At 39.7% G+C, this 22,100-nt stretch overlaps 1 protein-coding gene across 1 annotated transcript; it reads right to left on the bottom strand.

The window, feature by feature from the left end:
- Positions 1-599: 599 nt before the first annotated feature.
- On the bottom strand, positions 600-19,380 carry cenpn (centromere protein N). Its single transcript, XM_043706581.2, has 11 exons — positions 19,360-19,380; positions 12,494-12,671; positions 12,090-12,135; positions 11,756-11,815; positions 11,570-11,649; positions 10,107-10,277; positions 9,252-9,353; positions 8,631-8,688; positions 7,273-7,388; positions 4,461-4,587; positions 600-3,318 (listed from the first exon to the last, which is right to left on the bottom strand). Exons 2-11 carry the CDS (start codon positions 12,659-12,661, stop codon positions 3,206-3,208), a joined length of 1,041 nt encoding a protein of 346 aa, XP_043562516.2. The 5' UTR covers positions 12,662-12,671; positions 19,360-19,380; the 3' UTR covers positions 600-3,205.
- Between the last annotated feature and the right edge of the window lie 2,720 nt (positions 19,381-22,100).

Here is a 22,100-nt window from a genome sequence, read left to right as displayed (position 1 = left end):
TTTGAAAACTTAATTTGCAATGTTGCTTTTTAATGGAAGAGAATCTCACATTTCCAATCCAGTTTTGAATTTGCCCATGTTCTGGCTGTTAACTAGTAAGTGACCTTTTTACCCAGTAAGTGACCTAGCCCAAGCAACTGAATTGAAGCTAGACTTCTGTACCTGAAGTTACAGCGCCCCTTTTAAAATCAGAGGGATCAATTAAAGCCTGGTTACAATCCATTGTCCCTGCCAACATCCAAGTATTTTTTCATACTTAAAATGTCTTTTCTCTTTATGGTACTTAGATATACCATCTGTCACAGCAAATTTGGATTAAGCATTAAATGTGTGGTAAAAACTTCAGCCTTATTGATAATAAAGTCAATTTCATGCAGATATAGCAAGTTTGGATTATGCTATAAAAATACAGACCATACATTTAGATAAGTTGCATGTAAATCACTAGAAATGTTCAAAACACCAGCTTACCACCCATCATATTCAATGGCAGTTATTATTAGCAACAAATGCTCAGCTTGCCAGTAAGACTGCACATTCTATAAATTTGCAGAAAAGATTAGAAGTACTTGATCTTTAAACATTAAAACAAAGCAAGGTTCCAAGTAACTACAAAAATTTATTGCATTTACATAAATAAAACTATTAAACAACTTTACACTGTGCAAATGAATGTCAATAGTTTTCAAACAATACTTTAAAGAGCCCAGTCAAGGCTAGATTCACAACAAGACTGGATCAATTCATCCCCACCAACTGTCAGCTGTACTGAAATATCTTTTGGATTGCATGCAGAAAAGCTTTAATTATGGGCTGCTGTAATATTTGTCCAATTAGATCTTCATAATGAGCTTATCAAAAATTACACTTATAAAGTAATTGAGACACATGGACCTTTAAAGTTGGATACAATCTGTGCAGAGTTGTAATTTAAGTTAGAATAATATAATTAGCTTCCATTCCCAATAATCTGAAAAAGAAAACTGGTGAAGAGTTTGCACTACTGATATTCATGTCCTGCAGAAAGCAATGTGTGGACTGTCTGGCTCAGCTGCTATACTTCAAAACTGAATAGCTCAACATTCACTGCTGATTCAAACAAACATACGTGGAGCTCAAATGAATGGCTGCAGAACAAATGTTCATAAACTTCAACTATTGTTCCATGTTAACCTGGGCTCAAGAAATGTAAGAGCTCAGCACATCATTTCAGTTGGAGGGGTCTCTTTACAGAACTCATCTGGAAAGCTACAAACTCGAATGCCGCTCATTGCTTGTGCAGATGCAGAAGCTTGTGAATTGAATTAGTCTTTGTGCTGTAATGAGGTATTTTTAAATAGAGAAAAGATTGACCCAATGCAAGATCTCAGACAACCAAGTGGAAATGATAACCTATATGGGGTATGTACAAGTGAATAGGAATTAAACAAAAGCACTTGCGTTTCCTCACCAAGACATTTTAAGCAAAGCCTGGGTTAAAAATGGAAGTAGAGGTGGACCAGTTTACCATCTCACTCTTGACACTCTCCAAAATAAAACTTTATTGACATGTTTTCCTTAGAAAAGGAAGGAGAATAACCTTTCTGGTAGCATAATGTTGATTGTACCTCTAGCTGGAGATATAGTCTTGATAGAGCAAGCTGCTAAATTCTAATTATTTCCCTGGCAAAAAAGTGAATTATTATTTGCATAAAATGCAACTTGGCAGATGAGAGTGCAATTTGTCTTACATTAAGTTAATTCTAAATGATACATAAAACAGCGATTTAACCAAATGCTCACCTAACATTCTGTCTCAAACTTGATACATGGTTAGAAAATCATTTATGGGAAACTGGCTTTCTTGCCAACTAAGGATTAAGTGGATTTTGTTTCAAAAGATCTACAACCAAATGTTGCAAGAGTATATTCAGCATGTTCTCAAACCTAGTGGCTTCTCCATTCTTCCGAGTTGCAGATTTGAAAGAGATTTATTAAACATTAGATTACAACCCACTTAGATATAGAAATCTGACAGTATGCAAGTGGAAGACCCACACTGAACCATTTTCTCATTTAATCCACTAACCTGGTCTTAAATTAAAGGTCAAATTCACCAAAATGAAGCTTTGATTCACTCTCCCGAAATTTAGAGTGCAACATTGTCCAGTTAGGCTGGTTGGAATATTAATCACCACTTGAAATTTCCACATGTTGTAGTACATAAGGCATGTGTAAGGTAGAAATCAGTCAGTCAGTCATACTCTTACAGATAGAGTAAGCAACCTTTTGGTAATCATGAAGACAAACAGTAGAAGTAGCAAAACAAAAACAGTTTCAGTAGGAAGAGGGCTAGAAGACAGGGAACTGAAGAACATTTTGAATAAAAACAGAAGTACAACTATAACAGTTGCAAAGAAGTAATTATCTAAATATCTTAATTAAAACACCTCTTGCATTTTTTTCTTTAAAAAAATGCAAGCCAGATGGCATAGAAACATTTGTTTGAAACTATTATCTGAAAGGGAAATTTTCATGGGGTAACGTACAAACATTTTCAAACTGTAAAGGCACAACCGTATAACCTCTTACAAACCAAGACAGCACAGCATAGCGGCATTTTAGTCTGTAGGCACCTCCCACATAATAACATATTTAAAACCAGTTGTAACAATTTTAAAGCAAGAACATGAACCTGGAATAGACTGTAGTGAACAGATGGAAAGAAAGACATCATAGGGCGTTGTTTAATCAAAGTTATTAACCACCTATTTAGCACCTTGAAGGGTCAGATTCTAAGGATGCCAAATTCTTTCACATTTCTCAAATAATGCCGTTATGCACTTGTGGATCTACAATTGGCATTACCAAATCTAACACTGCAGGGGCATCACTGTCCTGCTTAATTTCCCCATTCCTGTACATGGGGAACCTAGAAAGTATAAAACAAAATGACATAGAAATGTATAAAGTTCCTAATTTTTTTCAAAGACATTATGTCAAATGTTTTTTTTATTAAACTTTGCAAAGATGGGATTATATGAATTGCTTCTGATAAAGTGAAGATTAATTTTAGGAAGTAACATTAACAATGTCACATTCACACTGTGCAAAAAATTTGTCAATAGACATGGGGAAAATCTAAAGCTTCATTACATAATTGAAGAGGCAAGGGTTTTCCACAGGAAACATACAAGTATTTACAGAATGTCCTTGGACTATAAAGTTAAGGGCCTGATGTATTCGGTCCACCCGTCCTTTTATCCATTATTTTGAAATAATTCTTTCCCTTTTCTGGTATACTGCTGAACATGGTTGAAATGGGAACATCAGCAATCCCTGAAACAAAGTGTCATGGTTATAGATTAGATTAGATTCCCTTCAGTATGGAAACAGGCCCTTTGGCCCAACAAGTCCATACCGACCCTCTGAAGAGTAGCCCACGCAGAACCCATTCCCCATATTCACCCCTGACTATGGGCAATTTAGCATGACCAATTCACCTAACCTGCACATCTTTAGATTGTGGGAGGAAACCGGAGCACCCGGAGGAAACCCACGCAGACATGGGGAGAATGTGCAAACTCCACACAGTCAGTTACCCAAGGCAGGGATCAAACCTGGGACCCTGGTGCTGTGAGGCAGCAGTGCTAACCACTGAGCCGCTGCATTTCTTCCATCAAACATGAACTTAAGATATTCTATAAATTTTTGCCCTGTTACCTTTAACCTGTACAAGGTACAGAGCAAACTGCAAACAAGCATTTTACCAATTTAAAAATCTTGAGATTCTCATTACCGTCAAGTAGTGAATTAATTTAAATTCAAATAAAAGCCACGCATGAAAAGCAGACAATTTCTCTCGCAAGCAATCCAGAAATTCAGATCCTGGAAGTGCTCCCCCAGCCTTACAAAACAAGTAGCATACAGTTCTGAATGCCACACTTCAGGATAAAACAGAAGACGTTTTGAAGGATATTTCTAGGGTTGAAAGACCTCAGTTAGGACAATAGATTGAAGAAATTGGGAATATCTTCCTTGAAGGGGAGAAGGCCCAGTTGAGATTTGATAAACGTTTTCAAAAATCAGTAGGGGTCAGCATAGAGGCTGTGGGAACTTGTTCCCAGTTGTAAAAAATTTGAGAAAGAAAGGGCAAAGATTTACAGTAATTTGAAAAACAAACATATATGTGATGTGAAAAAAAACACTTCCATGAAATGGGTAGTCAGGATCTGAAAAGCACTGCCTTCAAGTGAAGTGGATGCATCAAAAGGTCAAGAGTTAATTACGTGCAAAGAAATATTGTATAGGGTTATGGGGAAAAAGGCAGGAGAATAGAACAAACTCAACTTGCAGACAGCCAGTGCACATGGACTGATTTGCTTCATGCACTGTAATAATTTTGATATTCAAAAAAGTGGGGTGACAGGAAAAGAACTAGGAAGACATAAATAATGTAAATTAATACACAGCATACATACCAAGTGCTGGAAGTGCTCTCAATGACTCAAGGATATTTGGACTGGAAAACTTTGCCACACATCGGAATGGTTTTCTTCTGTCTGATAAGAGCCCCATGTTGTGTTCATCCTTAAAAACAGTTTGTAACTGATAGAATATATTTGGTATTAGAATTGGGGATACAACAATTGCCAAATTAAAAAACAGTAGAACAGCTTATTAGAAACTCCTTTCACGGACTGAAATATGAAGACAACATTTATTTTTATAAAGATTTTCCATCAGACTTCGAAATTGGGTAAATATTACACAGAATTGCTCACTCCTTGTTGCCATTATCAGCCTCAATTGAACATGCAAATACAGACACAGCTGGCTGTGATGGTTCACTGCTATGGATATGCTTTAATTAAACTAAAGGATAACGTCCTAGAAACATCAAGGCAGAAAGCAAGTTTGTTTAACTTTTTTGGAATAAAAAAGAAACAAAGGCTCTTCAGAGAATGAGACTGGTGAAATCACAATAGCGATGTGGAAAATGGTAGAAGAGTTGAATAAACACTTTACATCAGTCTTCATGGTACAAGACACCATAGCACTCTAGACATATTAAATAATTAGAGGGGCTAAAGAAGGGGGAGGAAGTAAACACAATATCACCCGAGAAAAAATGCTATGGAAACTGATGTGAAACACACAAGTCTGCTGGATCTGGTGGCATGCATCCTGCAATATTTAAGGAAGTAGCTGCACAGATGGTGGATTCAAAGTAGTAATATTTCAAGAATCCTCAGGTTCTAGAAGTCTCAGAGGTTTGGAAAATTGCAAATGTAACATGCTTATTCAAAAAGAAAAGGAGATAAAAATAAAGGTAACTATAGTGTTAAACTGCAGATTTGAGACGGCCCAGGGAATCCCTAATGGACTTACTTGTAAGCCTCTCTTGGTTAGTCCTGGAGATCATACTCTTTGGTCGTCTGGAATAAAATACCTCTTACTGACAGTTTAGTTTAATTTTAGTCTTCCCCTTTATTTACCAATAGCATCACTGTTACAACATAACACTGATACTTATAAGCCAGGCTAACTAAGGTTCTAAAACCTTAGGACAGTAGGATACCAGCTCTTCCCTGAAGAGCCCTCGCTAGCTACTCTCTCCTTCTGTCACAAACAGACTTCCTTTATACAAAACGTTTACAAAAATACTGCATATTCTAAATCAGACAGATAACAGTGGAAAGGCAATAAATTATAAGGAAGAGGAGTTAATTGACAGATCTATGTACGCTTAACTGATCACTCCCACAGCCCCTGAGCAATCCATCAGATGGGATAAACAAATCCAGCCAAGTCAGGCGCTTGTTGGCGAGATAAGTTCCTATCATAAAAAAGTACCAGTCTAAACTAAGAGGGAGAGGTCATAAAGTAACCTTGGACAGCTTGCATGTCCGATATCATTGTTTTATAAAATGGCTTCTTAGCGAGAAGGGCAAACTTGGACCATAAAATGGCTTCCTGACAGATTGTGTCTGAATTCTTCAATGTTTTGTTTAGAATAATTTAAGCTAGGAGCAGACTACTGTTTTTTTTAAATCTTAAACACAGAATCATTCTGTACCGGAGGTTGAAACATTACCGTAAGGTTGTATTTTAAAGGATTCATTAGTCTCGAATTAAACATGCTTTCTTTTCAGGGTTGTGATTCAAATAAGACATAAGATCTGACTAGTTAGAGTTGACAGTGGGGCAGTTATGGTCTGTAAGAACAGTAAGTAATTTAAAGCTTCATCAATATTACTTTTACAGAGTTTGCTTTTCATAATCAGCGATGGCTACTCAAAATCGTCATAAAGCCCCAAAATGCAATTAAATTCAAAACATTCAATCTATAGCAAGTAAGCACAAAGAGTTAATTTTCTAATGGCTTTGGCAATCTCAGCACTAAAGTGGTCTCTCTCTAGTGTCCTTTTGAGCTCTCAAGTCAGGGACTGTAACAGAAAAATGTTTTTCCCCTCTGTGTCTGCCTAGCTTGCAAGGGTAATAAGAATCCATTATAATTGACAGTACCTGACCGTTAATTCCAAGGTTTTTGACATGCTTACAAGATGATCAAACACTCTAATTTCACAAGGGAACAGCCGTGAATATTATCACTCGGTGTCCTGTTTACACAGATTCATTGATGTTAAGGCAAATATTCTCAATTGCCTTACAGCATCCTGTTATCACTTGATGAGAACAGATATTTTTATCTTCTGCATATCCTGGGTTCTCCCTTTATGTGGCCTGACAGCTCCAACCTTGCCTGTTGGCTTATTTTCTCGTGTGCAGCAAATGTGTTCTATAATTTAGTATAGCATTTAGTTTAGTTTAAGGACAAGTTTTACGGCTATAGACTTTCTCAATAGGTCAGTTAATTTAGCTTCTTTATTCAGAGACGCTGCCAGACCTGCTGAATTTTTTTCCATCTTGATTTCAGATTTTAAGCACCTGAAGTATTTTGCTTTCATTTAGGTGAACAGAACTTCAGTCCATATGCCTCATTTGAAAAAGATCATGTGCAATTAGCTGACTGTTAATACGTGCCCTGCATTAAATGTCAGTTAAATTATTTATTCAATACTGCAGAATGGAGCGTGACACAAAAACGTTTGGACCAGATAGTATAGCGCTGAACTGGAACTACTATTAAAAAAACCTGAACCTGGAAGTCCCGGTCTACATACACAGACTAGATTATTTGGCTTCCCTGTGAGGAAGAGAAATGGTCTAACATATGCTGTGATTTTCAATCAGTTGCATCAAATTAGAGAAACAGTACTCAGTACACACTCTGTAATGAACCTCCTCCAGTTTTGGGAGCGATCCTTCACCAAAAGTTGCAAATGTTAATCTTTTGGCATCTTCCTTCTCTCTGAGATTTTCTATGATGATCCTCTGATCTTGTACTTAGAGGGTAGAGGGAAAAAAAAAAAGAGTAGAAAATGTCAGAGCAACCTGTCTAGTTAGGAACCAATTAAATAATTTCTATTACCCAGCAAGGTAACATCTATTCTGTTTGAATCAGAAAAACAAGGAGATTAGTTAAAAGTTTCAGTTTATTCTTGCAAAAGATATTTGTATTAAAAGTCAACAGGAGAGCCCTCTGCAAGATAACTGCTCTCCAATATATAGGTTACTGCAAAATTGAATAAAAGAAAACCACCACAGTCAACCTATTATTAGTATAGATAAATATGTAACATTCCATTTTTGTATAAGGCAGCCTTCATCTCTGGGCCAGAAGTTTGAGTTCAAGTCCCATCTGGCCCAAAGGTATGCCATGATGGTGTCTGTTCAGATTGGTTGAAAATATTTTCTCAAATATTACTGTAATGCACAGGCAATACACAAAACAAACCAAAAGTCCAAGCTTAACAAATAATTAAATACTAAATACAGTTTCTGATTTCAGTTTATAATTTCCAACATTGTCAAGAAACAGGCCAAGATCATTTGGCATTCCTCCTCTGCCAGCATCCATAAATAAAAAGGTTTACCACAATAAAATCATAGCACTTCCTGCAATCAGGAAGGAGGTTACATGCACTTACAACACAGAAACAACAAGGAGAAAGTGAGGACTGCAGATGCTGGAGATCAGAGCTGAAAATATGTTGCTGGAAAAGCACAGCAGGTCAGGCAGCATCCAAGGAACAGGAGAATCGATGTTTCGGGCATAAGCCCTTCTTGAGGAATCGAACAATCCTGAAGAAGGGCTTATGCCCGAAACGTCGATTCTCCTGTTCTTTGGATGCTGCCTGACCTGCTGCGCTTTTCCAGCAACACCTTTTCAGCTCTGATCTCCAGCATCTGCAGTCCTCACTTTCTCCTCAAAGATTTTAACCTACTGCGAATCCTCTTACAAGGATGCCTTCCCTGAAGAAGCTCTCTTCCTCCCTCTAGATTCCTGAAGAAGGGCTTATGCCCGAAACGTCAATTCTCCTGTTCCTTGGATGCTGCCTGACCTGCTGCGCTTTTCCAGCAACAGAAATAACAAACACTTCTTCCTTGCCCAAGTAAATACACCTTTTATAATTTTGCGCAAGGCATTTCTCCAACCGAGCATGTTATCATTAGAGTTCTATAAATCATCCAACCCCTGTCAGAATACGGGAAGATTGTAATGCATGAAAATAATGAATTAGTACCAGATTCCTGATTGGTGTTTATCTGTTGGAGTGCTTTCCTGTGCTGCATAGAAAGTGCCTGAAATTAAAATAAATAAAGTATAATGTCAACACAAGTGCAACTTTATTTACATCACGACTTTAACAAAGCAAACCTTCCTAAGGTTCCCATAAAAATGAAAAGAAAGCACTAACAACAAATCATTGATGGCAGAGGTGACAAAAAAGCTTTAACCAAGGAGCTGTGTATTGAAAATAATTCTTCAAAGCAAGAGATGGATCTTTCAAGAAGTGAGCTGGATAACCCAGGACTCAGTAATGAGTGGAAAAGACAAACAAATGTCATTAAAACTCTATTCATGTAGAGAGTAAAGAGCACAGGCAGTATTTTATGCAGGCAATGGGTCTGTCAAACTGTGATTTAACACCCGACATCCTCTAGTCTTGGAAATTATCGCTCAAGAGCAAATTAAAACAAAAAGGCTCAACCGGTGACTATCCAGGCAATGCCTGATTTGCATTGGAGAACTGGGGATGGGGTGGGGGAGATTAAAACTTTTCAAGAAATCAACCCAGCTCAGTGTCAAGAACTCCAATGTAGTTTGTAGCAAGTATTGGAGGGGAGAAAACGCTTTATATTACTGGATTAAATCTTTTAAGAGTAATGGCTTGAAGGGAGTCCAAACAACGTCCTCGTAGATCCAATTCTTTGAGCATGTTATGCTCGGTAGCAACAACCAGTGCCTGAAAAACAAATCAGTCAAATTAGGAAAGGACTGGTACTTGAAACTTCCAGTAAAATGCATTGAATTCTAAGCAAGGGGTGGCAAACTCAAACTGTTCATGCAATCTAGCCAAATTCCTGCCAATGTTACATGGCAAGATGATCAGAGTTTAGTTCATTGAAAAGATTTATTTTTATTTCTAAATACCTAGAGCTGCTTCAACTCCAAAGGAAAGCAACCTAAAAGTTCATAGTCAAGAGTTTTTCAGTCAAGGGCCTTGAGGCCTTTGGAAGTCCACATGGAGTGCATGTTTTGTTTTCATGGTATGTAACAAAAATAACATGCAAATTAACAATTTCTGTACGAACAATTCTATATTCCTTTCAAATATCCATCAGAATGTTAACTTGCAATCCCAAGAGTGACAGTACTCGCAGATCTCATACCTAACAAGGAAACCAATACCCAGAGTCAGCCCACAATTTGAGAATGGCTGTACTTTCAGTTCAATTTGTTTTTGCATTTCTTTGCAAAACCATTGACTTGGAAACATTAGTGCTCCTTTCTCGACAGATATTTCCTAACCTGCTAATAATGCCCAGCATTTTGTATTTAATTTCAAAAACCCAGAATCTGCAATTTTTTTGCTTTTGTACATTTGAGAGATATGCTAGGTTTAAATATTATTTTGAGAAGGAGGGCGAATTGGAAACACAGTCTTCCATGCTACATAATCTAGATTATAGGTAATATCCAAGTGAAGCTGTTTTACCTGAGAAAGATACACCCTGTACTGTGCAACAATATTAGCCATGAAAACATAAGGGGTATGTGGGTAGTACACTGCATAGGCAGCCCGTTGCTGGTTAGGTGGGGAGTGATGTTTGCCCCATGCAATTCGGATCCAAACTGCTTCCCCATGTTCCAAAAAGTTGACCATGACCTATGAAAGAAAAGTAAATTGGAATCTGAAATTACAATCAGCGACAGAGCCATCTAAGTATTACTATACAAGTAATTCTTTTAAAAACACAACAATCTGCAGGAAGTCAGGTAACATGATTTAATTGAAAATGGCTATAAACAAATAACTTTGAGTTAGATTACACGAAAGTAGACAGATGGCAAAAATAGTGATAGTTTAACAACTCTTATAACTTCACTAAATAAGTCACTTCTTCCAAGTAACTTGTCTTAGGTTACCTCAGTTCATCTGCGAATAATTCAGAACAGTAGACAAGTCTGATAAATTCAGTTAACATATTTAAGAAGGAAATGCTGCAATTACACAGTAAATGCAACAAAGCTTTGAACTCCAGATTTTCTTTTATACATTGTTTTATCTTTAGAATTTTACAATTTCTAATATTTATGCACCTCAACCATTGTACACCAGTTTTAACGTGTACAGGTTATATTATCATGCATTGGCTTGGTTTAGTTGGGAATGCTCATCTCGGTCAAAACATGTTGTTGAAACCCAGACGAGAATTTAACAAAATCTAGAAACATTCATGTAATCATGTCCAAATAAATGTTTTCCGAATTCTTGATAACACTATTGAAAATAAAATGAGTGGCATTCCATTTCAAACAAAAACACAAATCACAGTTTGCTGGATTACTTGATTAAAAGGTTTGTTCATTCACCTTTTTGCTGTTTGTAGGAACATTACTGGTAGATAGAAAATGCTGAGTTTTACTGTATAGTAGTCACTGCAGCTCAAACACAAATGCAAATTGTTTCAAGAAAAAAAAATCACACTTTGATTCATGATGACTACTGCAAGTGCAGGAGGCGGCTATTCAATTCAATTCCTATGCCAGCACTTTGAAAAACTATGCAATTAGTTCCACTCCTCTGCTCTTTCCCCCGCAGCCTTACAAACATCATCAGAAGGGCTCATGCCCGAAACATCGATTCTCCTGCTCCTTGGATGCTGCCTGACCTGCTGCGCTTTTCCAGCAACACATTTTCAGTACTGATCTCTTGTATTGAAATTTTATTGAACTGTTTAATGTACACCATTAAATTGAAAAGAATCATCACTCTAGCCAAGCACTCTTCCAAAAGGGCTTGGAACTTCCACATGAACATAAGGACTGGTTTGCTCAGTGACTGGAAAATCCAGTCTACAGTACTTTATCCTTGCACTTGGAAAGGCAAAACAAAAATGTGTGCTCTGGCTGAGCGAATAAGAGCTAAAAGGCAGTTGGGCAAGTAGTGTGACTTACATTTCTAATGAGCATTTTGAGATTTCTTTCAAATGTTTTTTTGAAGTGTCCAAAATCAAATAAAGTTGCTTCCTCACCACCTGAAAATAAAACATGAAATGATGAAACATGTTGCAGTTGATTGCAAAGTAGCTACTAAATGCTGCCCAAAGAAGTGCGCAAGGAATTATAGAAGATTATACATACCTTTTGACCTAAACATTTGGTAGGAACTCCATCTTTTCTTCTGAGGGTATGTACAATAATCTGCGTGTGTATACAATTCAGAAAATAAAACACAAGTTAAGCATCTTTGAATTTAAATGTTCAGATAACAAATACTTGTTCTGATAGTACTTCAAGAGAATGCAAAAATATTGGCATAAAGCAACTGTACAAACTAGAAATAGATAGCAAATTCTAATGTTTTAATAACAAAAGGCCTGATGGAAGTATTAGACTTGATAGTAAAAGTTCTATTGTAAATTGTTTACAAAACATGACATGTCTAAACTGTAATGCAAACTTAATTAATACTTACAAATCATATCCAAATCTGCTATCTGATTTAGGGTTACTCCATTGCCCTAGAATAAATTTTAAAAAATATTTGGTATTGTTTTTAAAAAAACTTTCAAAACAACTGAAAAACATATTCAATTATTTTTTGTTTTCCAAATCAGTCAACATGCAACACCACGTCACTATAAAATATGCTCTAACGCCCTTGTAGGCTTGAATGCAGCATCCCATCATGGGATTTGTACCGGGATTTGTATCCTTAGAAAAGAAATAGCACATTTAAATATTTATAAAAGTGGTGGAGGTAAAGAATTGAAATTTATTTGCTGCCAAAAAAGTATTGTTTCTTGAAGAGGCTATTAAGGATTTCTATAAGAAGGAAACTCAGTCACCCATCAACTATTACATAACATTGTACATCACCTCACAGAGTGCAGCTATCTCCAAAATTAGGTCTTTTCGTGTATACTCCTTGAAGTTTATTTCCTGAAGTTGACTTGCAGACAGAAAATCCCAGGATTTCAGTAACTTGGGGAAGTCACTTATTCGAAACCTTGACAGCACTTTAATCAGGTATTCTGTTGCATCCATTTCCAGGCACCTTATAACACACAAAAATCTACTGAAAATGCATTGAACTGGGTGCAGAATTGAACAAGCCTCAAAAGGTCAGCTGTGGCTCAATTTTAATACTCTTTCTCAAGGCAGATGATTGTGTCCCAAACCTGAATGGAGTCTTAGTATTCAAACTTAGAATATCACATCAAGACAATATTGTAAGAGTGCTGCACAGTCTGAGATACCATCTTTTAGTCAAGAGTTTAAAGAGAGATCTGGTCAGACTTTTCAGCTCGCCACAAGAGGTCCCATGGTGTTATTCAAGGAGAAGCAGAGCAGTTCTTTCAGGGTACTGGACAATGCTCAACAATCAACATCAAAAGCAGATAATCACACAATTGAAGGAGCTTACTGTGCACTAATCAGCTGCCATTTTCTCTACACCAGTACTCCTTAAATTGGTGTCTGTAAATCTGTGGAAACTTTCTGGGGAATCTGCAAAAATGTGAGTGCTAGGGACCAAACTCAGGTTTAGTGCGAGCTAGGAGTGGAGCACAGCTTCAACAAATGCAATGCAAAAGACTGTTCATGTGGCTAGGAGGGGAAAGCATAAGGATGAATAATTTCTGCAGTAAGATGACACTTGTTTCAGTGACCTCTCTCATTAATCTCAGAATAAGGGCTTGGCCATTCAAGACGGAGGTGAGGAATAATGTCTTCATCTAGAGGATGAAAAGGCTTTGGAATCGCCCATCATATAGGAATGTGAAGCTCACTTATTGAACAAAGCAGATATTTCGGGAGTCTGATGGCATCCAGGCATATAAATACAATATAGGATGATGACATTGGAGCAGGTGATCAGCTACCAACACCAGCTGATACATAGAGAGATACATAGCACAGAAACAGACCTTTCAGTCCAACTCGTCCAGGCTGACCAGATGTCCTAAATAAATGTGTCCCATTTGCCAACATTTGGCCCATATCCCTCTAAACCTCTCTTATTCACACACCCATCCAGCCTCTATTTCTCTGGCAACTCATTCCATACCCGCACCATCCTCTGCTTGAAAAGGTTGCCCTTTAAGGTCAGTTTTAAATCTTTCCCCTCTCACCTTAAACCTATGCCCTCTAGACTTGGACTCCTCCAACACAGGAAAAAGACCTTGTCTATTCATCCTGTCTCCCTCAAGATTTTATAAACCTCTAAAGTCACACCTCAGCCTCCAATATAGTTTCTCCCTGTAGCTCAAACCCTCTAAACCTGGTAACATCCTTGCAAATCTTTTAAGAACCTTTTCAAGTTTCACAACATTCAACCTATAGCAGGGAAACCAGAACTGGTCTCAATAGTGGCGAAAGTGAGTACAGCAGATTCTGGAGGTGAGAGTCCAGATTAGAGTGGTGCTGGAAAAGTACACCAAATCAAGCTGCATCCGAGGAGCAGGAAAAGGCTTTTGCTGAAACGTCGATTTTCCTGCTCCGCGGATGCTGCCTGACTTGCTGTGCTTTTCCAGCACCACTCTAATCTGGTCTCAATAGTGGCCTAACCAATTTCCTGTACAGCTGCTACTCTCAACTCCTATACTCAACGCACTGACCAATAATGGCAAGCGTGGAAATGCCTTCTTCATCATCCTATCCTCCTGCGACTCTATTTTCAAGCAACTATGACCCGACACTCCAAGGTCTTTGTTCAGAAATACTCCCCAGAACCTTACCATTAAGTGTACAAGTCTTGCCATGATTTGCCTTTCCAATATTTAGCACCTCACATTTATCTAAATTAAACTCCATCTGCATTCCTTGGCCCATCTGATCAGGATCCCACGGTACTCTGACGTAACTTTCTTGGCTGTCCACTACACCTTCAATTTTGGGGTCATCTGCCAACTCATTATTAACTTATGTTCACATCCACATCATTTATATAAATAACAAAAATAAGTGGACCCAGCACCAATCCTTGTGGCACCCTGCTGGTCACAGACCTCCAGTCTGAAAAGCAACCCTCCACCACCATTCTGTCTTCTACCCTCGAGCCAGTTCTGTATCCATTCTGTATCCAAATGGATAGTTCTCCCTGTATTCCACGTGATCAACCTTGCTAACCAATTTACCAAGCGGAACCTTGTCAAATGCCTTTCTGAAGTCCATATAGATGACGTCCACTGCTCTGTCTTCATCAATGCTCTTTGTTACTTCTTCAAAAAAACTCAATTGAGTTAGTGAGACATGATTTTCCACACACAAAGCCATGTTGACTATCCCTAATCAGTCCGTCCCTTCCCAAATACATGTAAATCCTGTCCCTCAGGATTCCCTCCAACAACTTGCCTACCACTGATGTCAGATTTAAGGAATAATTGAGACATTGGCACAAGATGTTCAGAAATATCATGACCAATGCATTCCACTATGCGATTTTCTCATGCTAATCATTGGGTTTGTTGTAGATTAACTGAGAGAGATCGATTGCCATGATTAATCAACGGATCTATTATAATTTTATCACAAGACTAGAATGGTAGAATGAAGGTTCCAAGTAGATCATACCTGTCACCTTAAAAGTAAGAGCTAGGCCATTAGTTGTGCAGCAATGGAGCAGGTGCAAAATCCAGTCAAACCAAATACAGGTTGGGATTCCATCAGAGCAGGAAATCTAACCTTAAACTATACTCAAATTCACATACAAGATATCCTTGCTATAATTACATCTTATATAGCAAATATAACAAAACTCCTCATCCATTGTGTCCTGGAATACAATTCTCTTACACAAAGACTTAATTCAGTTTCAGTGGCACAATGACTGACACAGAGAATGGAAATGGTTGGATCAAAAAAACAATGTTGGTCTGAGCGAGTATGAGCTCTAGAATAATGAACAGTGCTGTCTGAAAACACAAAGATTCAGGTCAAGGGTTATCAAGAACAGGCCAAAAGAGAGTTAAAGCTGCAGTCAGACTACTCACAAATTTTACCAAAGGAGAGAATCACCTTGAGGAGCTGAACGGTCTACTCCCACACCCAATTCTAATGGTCTTGCACTTACATTGCAATAAAATAAAAGATAAGGAACAGAGTTCATAATCTGAAATTTTTGAACTTAATGTTGAATCCAGAAGACTGCACAGTTCCTCATCAGAAGATATGATATTTCCTCTATATCTTGATGTTATGAGCAGAATGCCCACCCAGCCTGTCCTCCACAACAACTCACAGAAAATACTGGAAACACTAATCAGATCATAGCAGCAATGGCAGAGTTAAATGTTTTAGATTTGTGCCCTTTGAACAAATTGTTCGGGATAAAATAGATTTTGAGCAAGGGTGAGTGGGACAAAGAAAAAAGATCTAGGATTTAGAAGATAGCGGAGTCAGACTTTTAAGGAATGTTGTGAGAGCAAGAAAAACAACAAAGGTTTCAAAGCAGGCATGCTACTGACTGAAATCAAAAGTAGAGAAAAACAAAAATGCAATAAAAAGAAAACAAAAATGGGAACATAACATACATAAAATTTTGAACTTAATGTAGAATTGACTGTCAGACATGTTGAGCATTTTCAACTCTTGTTAGTTTTTGTTTTAATTTCAATTTCCCCAACATCTGCTCCATTATGACTGCACTCCATAGAAACCAAATGTACATTTGAATAACTACCAGGAGTAAGCCTTTTCATCCTCCTGAGTAAGCTTTCTCTTTCAATATCATGACTGACTGAATTTGATTTACTGTTGTCACATATCCCAAGATACAGGAAAGTATTTTGTGTGCCATACAGGCAGATCACACCACACAAGATGCACTAGGTTAGCAGAACCGAAAAGAGGTACAGCTTACAGGGAAGGTGCAGAGAGACAGCGAGAGAGCAGACTTAACATTTGAGTGGTCCTTTTAAAAGCCTGAAAACAGCAGGAAAGAAGATGTTCTTGAATCTGCCCAAACAGATATTCAAACTTTCACATCTTCAACCTGATGGAAGAGTATAACCAGGTTTGGAGGGGTCTTTGATAATGTCGATTGATTTCCCAATGCAACAGGAAGTAAGTTGGAGTTGACGGGTGGAAGGTTGGTTTGCATAATAAACAGGGCTGTGCTTACAACTCTCTGCAGCTTCTTGTGGTCTTGGGAAGAGAGTTACTATACCATGCTGTGATACATCCAGATAGGATGCTTTCTATGGTGCAGCTATAAAAATTGATAAGTGTCTTTGTGGACATGCTGAATTTCCTTAGCCTCCTGAGGAAGTACAGGTATTACTGTGCTTTCTTGACAATCATATCAACATGGGTGGACCAGGACCGATTGTTGACAATCATCACTCCCAGGAACTTGATGCTCTTGACTATCCCCACTTCAGCAGCATTGATGCAGGGGTGTGCTCTCCACACTGTTTTCTGAAGTTAATGACCAGCTCCTTTGTTTTGCTGACGGTGGATTGTTGTCTTTACACCATGCTGCTAAGCAGTCAATTTCTTTCCTGTATTCTGTCTCATCATTGTCTGAGATCTAACCTACGACAGTGGTGTCATCAGCAAACTTATTTTGGATTTGGGACAGAATTTAGCCACACAATCCTGAGTATACATTGAGTAGAGCAGGGGCTGAGTACACAGCCTTGATTCAAGTATGCCACATTCCTGCCTACCCCCAAAAAGTATCATTCTCTCATTTGTCAAGAAGCTTCATACTTCTGCCTTGAAATATTCCAAGACTGCGCTTAGTCATAGAGATGTACAGCATGGAAATAGACCCTTCAGTCCAACTTATCCATGCTGACCAGATATCCCAACCCAATCCTGTCCCACCTGCCAGCAACTGGCCCATATCCCTCCAAACCCTTCCTATTCATATACCCATCCAGATGCCTGTTAAATGTTGTAATTGTGCGAGCCTCCACCACTTCCTCTGACAGCTCATTCCATACACGTACCACCCTATGAATGAAAATGTTGCCCCTTAGTTCTCTTTTATAGCTTTCCCCTCTCACCCTAAACCTATGCCCTCTAGTTCTGGACTCCGCCACTCCAGGGAAAAGACTTTGTCTATTTACCCTATCCATGTTCTTCATGATTTTATAAACCTCTATAAGGTCACACCTCAGCCTCTGGCGTTCCAGGGAAAACAGCCCCAGCCTATTCAACCACTCGCTATAGTTCAAATCCTCCAACCCTGGCAACATCCTTGTAAATCTTTTCTGAACCCTTTCAAGTTTCACAACATCTTTCCGATAGGAAGGAGACCAGAATTGCAAGCAATATTCCAACAATGGCCTAAGCAATGTCCTGTACAGCTGCAACATGGCCTCCCAACTCCTGTACTCATTACTCTGACCAATAAAGGAAAGCATACCAAATGCCGTCTTCACTGTCCTGTCTACCTACAACTCTACTCAAGGAGCTATGAACCTGCATTCCAAGGTCTTTGTTCAGCAACGCTCCCTAAGACCTTACCATTACGTGTATAAGTCCTGCTAAGATTTGCTTTCCCAAAATGCAGCACCTCACATTTAGCTAAATTAAACTCCATCTGCCACTTCTCAGCCCATTGGCCCATCTGATCAAGATCCCATTGTAATCTGAGATAACTTTCTTCACTGTCCATTACACCTCGAATTTTGGTGTCATCTGCAAACTTACTAACTGTACCTCATACTCACATCCAAATCATTTAAATAAATGAAGAAAACGTAGTGGACCCAGCACCGATCCTTGTGGCACTCCACTGGTCACAGGCCTCCAGTCTGAAATACACCCTCCACCACCACCCTCTGTCTTCTACCTTTGAGCCAGCTCTGTATCCAAATAGCGAGTTCTCCCTGTATTCCATGAGATCTAACCTTGCTAATCAGTCTCCCATGGGGAACCTTATCAAACACCTTACTGAGGTCCATATAGATTACATCTACTGCTCTGCCCTCATCAAATCACACAACCCTCCAAGAAAAGTGAATGAATGTGTGTTAAACAAGCAACCCCCATACTTTTGACAACCACCCTGTACAGACTACTCAAGATTTTGCATTTTTCAATCAAATCCACCTCACTCGTCTATCCTCTAGAAGGTATAAGATTAGTCAGTCTAACATTCTCCCATAAATCCTTCCCATTTCCAGGTACCAACTAGTAAACATTCTTTGAACTGCCTCCAACCTATTTGCGTCCGTCCTTAAATGAGGTGAGAAATCAAGTACATAGTACTTCAGATGCAGCCTCGCCATGTGCCAGATATAACTGAAGTATTACCTCCCTACATCTTTGCATCTAATTCTCCTGGCAATTATTGATAACATTCTGACAACTTTCCTAATTACTTGTGTAGCTGTTCATTAATCTTTTTGGGCTCATTGACTAAAACACCCCAAAGCTTTACACAAACTCACTATTTAAAAGCAGCCGTTTTTACATTCTTAGTGTTAGAGTGGACAATTGCATATATTTCACACATTGTCGAGATGTTTACCCATTCCTTTAACCACAGACAATATTATGTTCCGCCCTGAACAGGATGTAGCCGCGCCGGGACAGATCACTCTTTAAAGAATAGACCAAGCGGCCTGAAGGGACGGGGAAACAGAGTGGGAGAGACGGGGTAGGGGGACTCATTCGAACACCCCTTCCCCTAAACCCGAGAGACCTCCCCTTTCCCACATTGCTTCAGTTACCGAGCCTGACGACGGAAATAACCCCCCCCCCCCCCAAAGTCTCCGGTCGCCGTGCTTTACCTCAATCTCCGATTCCAACCGCCACCCGCACGCCCCGCCAAAACCAACCCTTTTTCAAAATCAGCCAATCAGCGGACACAGACAGCTGGCCCCGCCCTTCCGTGCCGGCGCACGGCCTGATCCCTCCCCACTGCCTCAGACTCCGCCCATCAATTCACCGCTCCGGCCCATCAATTCACCGCTCCGGTCCATCATCGCCCCGCCCCGCCCCTCCAATGCAACGCCCCGCCCAGCCACACCATCGCCCCTTCTCCTCAACGCCCCGCCCCACCACATCACTGCCCCCGCCCCTTCAACGCCCCACCCCGCCCCTTCGTAGCCTCATTCGGTCACCGCCCCGCCCCACATTTCCACCCGCCCCTTCCCAGCCCCGCCCCTTCTCCGCACCACCCCTCTGTCTTCTGGCTCCGCACCTTAGCATTAGGTCACGCCCCTGCAGTCCCGGTTCCGACTTTTGGTCACGCCCTCCTCCCCCACACCCACTTGACCAGACGCTCCACGTACACCGCCACCCAGCCTGGCGAGGAGATAGTGCAGTCTCTTGCTTATGAAGTTACCACACACCAAGTTAAAAATCACACAACACCAGGTTATAGTCCAACAGGTTTAATTGGAAGCACTAGCTTTCGGAGCGACGCTCCTTCATCAGGTGGCAGTGGAGGGCTCAATCCTAACACACAGAATTTATAGCAAAGATTGTTTTGACCATTTATAGCATGGTCATGCAGTTTTTGAGCTCAGAATTGAAACTGCATGAATTTATGTAAAACTCCGTTATCTCACTTTTTAGGTTAGAATCAATCTAAACATCATGGCATAGACAGAGAACAAAGGGGGCCAGCATCTTCAACATATTGTCTAGCTATCACCGTTGTTAACAGCTAACCCGAGAATGCAACTGTTTAAAAAAACGGTTTTGTGATTTACACATGAAAGAAGTGAAACTATCACTGTATTCTAACGGCTTAACAATCAATTTTTCAATGTATAATTTCAGTTACATCACACTGTAAATTTTTGCATTAAATTCTGTGTGTTAGGATTGAGCCCTCAAAGGAACATCACTCCGAAAGCTAGTGTGCTTCCAATTAAACCTGTTGGACTATAACCTGGTGTTGTGTGATTTTTAACTTTGTACACCCCAGTCCAACACCGGTATCTCCAAATCATGACCACATACCAAGTTATCCACACAGAAATGCTGGAACTCTGAAACCAAAACTACAACAAAAATACTCAGCAGCACCTGTTTCTGCTCTCGATGGGCCTTTTGCACAGCTGCTGCCTGATCTGCTGAACATTTCTCGCATTTTCTGTTCTGTCTAAAAGAACGTTGCAAAAATTTCAAATTGGACATTACACAAAATGAAATAAATACAAATTTACTCCAAGTTTTGAGAAGATGTGTAGCTCATGTTGAGGTTCTGGATGAAGTTTCATCCAGAGGCACACTGATGATGTGACCTAGTATGGTGACAAAACGTTTGAAAACAAACCTTTCAGCTCAGTGAGCAAACCTACATCTACAAATTTTCTCCGTTACGTATGTTGCATGCTAGACAGAAATTTGATTCATTCCTGGTTATGGGCAGGAATGTGGAGATGAATTAGATCAGATCAGCTTTGATCATATTAAATTATGGTGCAGGCATGAGGGGCTGAATGGATGTACTACTAGCCCTTATGTGTTGCGGTGCAAGTGATATTCTCTACATCTATTCTGTGGCCCAGGAAGTGACTGTGTGAATGTGCCACTGAGGTCACCAGGCTGGATTTGATGGGGCCAGGGAAGAAGAACTGGAAGTGGAGCTGGCAAAGCAGAGCTACCCCAGCACCTCTCCCCTGCACTGTATGGGCAGCAAGTCTCCTCAGCTGTTGCTTCTTCACTATGCATGCCCAACTGTCACCAACCAGCCCTCTAGAGTCACACGCTATCTGGGAAAGGGTCAAGAGTGTGGTGCTGGAAAATCACAGTCTGTCAGGCAGCATACAAGGAGCAGGAGAATTGACAGGAAACCTGATGAAGAGCTTATGCTCGAAATATCGATTCTCCTGCTCCTCAGATGTTGCCTGACAGGCTGTGATTTTCCAGCACTACACTCTTCACTCTGATCTTCAGCAAATGCAGTCCTCATTTTCTCCCATCTGGGGAGGGGTACTGCCTGGAGCTGGGAGGCTGTGCAAGGTGCCTAGAGCTGCTCAAACACCTGTCTCACACATACCCCCCCACTACTCTCCCTCATTGACTGTTCCCTTTAGCCCTCTCTCCATTCTCCCTCACGCTCACCCCAATCCCCCTGTCCAGATCCTTGTACAGATTCCAAAATGCCTGTTAAAATGGCTACTGGTATAAGGGTGGTGATGTTAACAGGCCATGACACTGTGTTCCTGGCTGTGCACTTGTTTCTCCTGTTGGTGAAAATCACAACAAACACAGCCTTCAATGATAAACACACAGCCTGAGGGGTCCTATATATTACCAGACCCTCAAAACCGTTAAAGTTACAGAACTTTCACCTCCGTGATTAACTGTGAAGAAAAAATGATTTATGCCGCTCCTTCATGACATTTCAAAATAGTTTACAGACTTTGAAATACATTTTGAACTGTAAACTTGATAGAAAAAATTACAAATTGGTGGTCATCTCACTGCCGAATGTGGACTTTTAAATTTGGCCCTAGGTTATTGCCAATTGGGTGAAGTCTGTTCTGGAGTTGGTGATGCATCTTGAACAGGTGTC

The sequence above is a fragment of the Chiloscyllium plagiosum genome, unplaced genomic scaffold (genome assembly GCF_037043375.1).
Source record: "Chiloscyllium plagiosum isolate Xiang-an unplaced genomic scaffold, Cpla_swu_hap1 HiC_scaffold_17, whole genome shotgun sequence".
NCBI classification, from domain to species: Eukaryota; Metazoa; Chordata; class Chondrichthyes; order Orectolobiformes; family Hemiscylliidae; genus Chiloscyllium; species Chiloscyllium plagiosum.
The sequence above is the reverse complement of the archived record's forward strand: the minus strand, read 5'-3'. Positions and strand labels throughout refer to the sequence as shown.

Coding starts and splice junctions, on each gene's coding strand:
- cenpn (XM_043706581.2), bottom strand. CDS start 12,661: ATGGATGCAACAGAATACCTGATTAAAGTGCTGTCAAGGTTTCGAATA. Junction 10,278..11,569: donor TCAAAATGCTCATTAGAAAT/GTAAGTCACACT, acceptor TTTCTTTCATAG/GTCATGGTCAACTTTTTGGA. Junction 7,389..8,630: donor AAACACCAATCAGGAATCTG/GTACTAATTCAT, acceptor CTACCCTCTAAG/TACAAGATCAGAGGATCATC.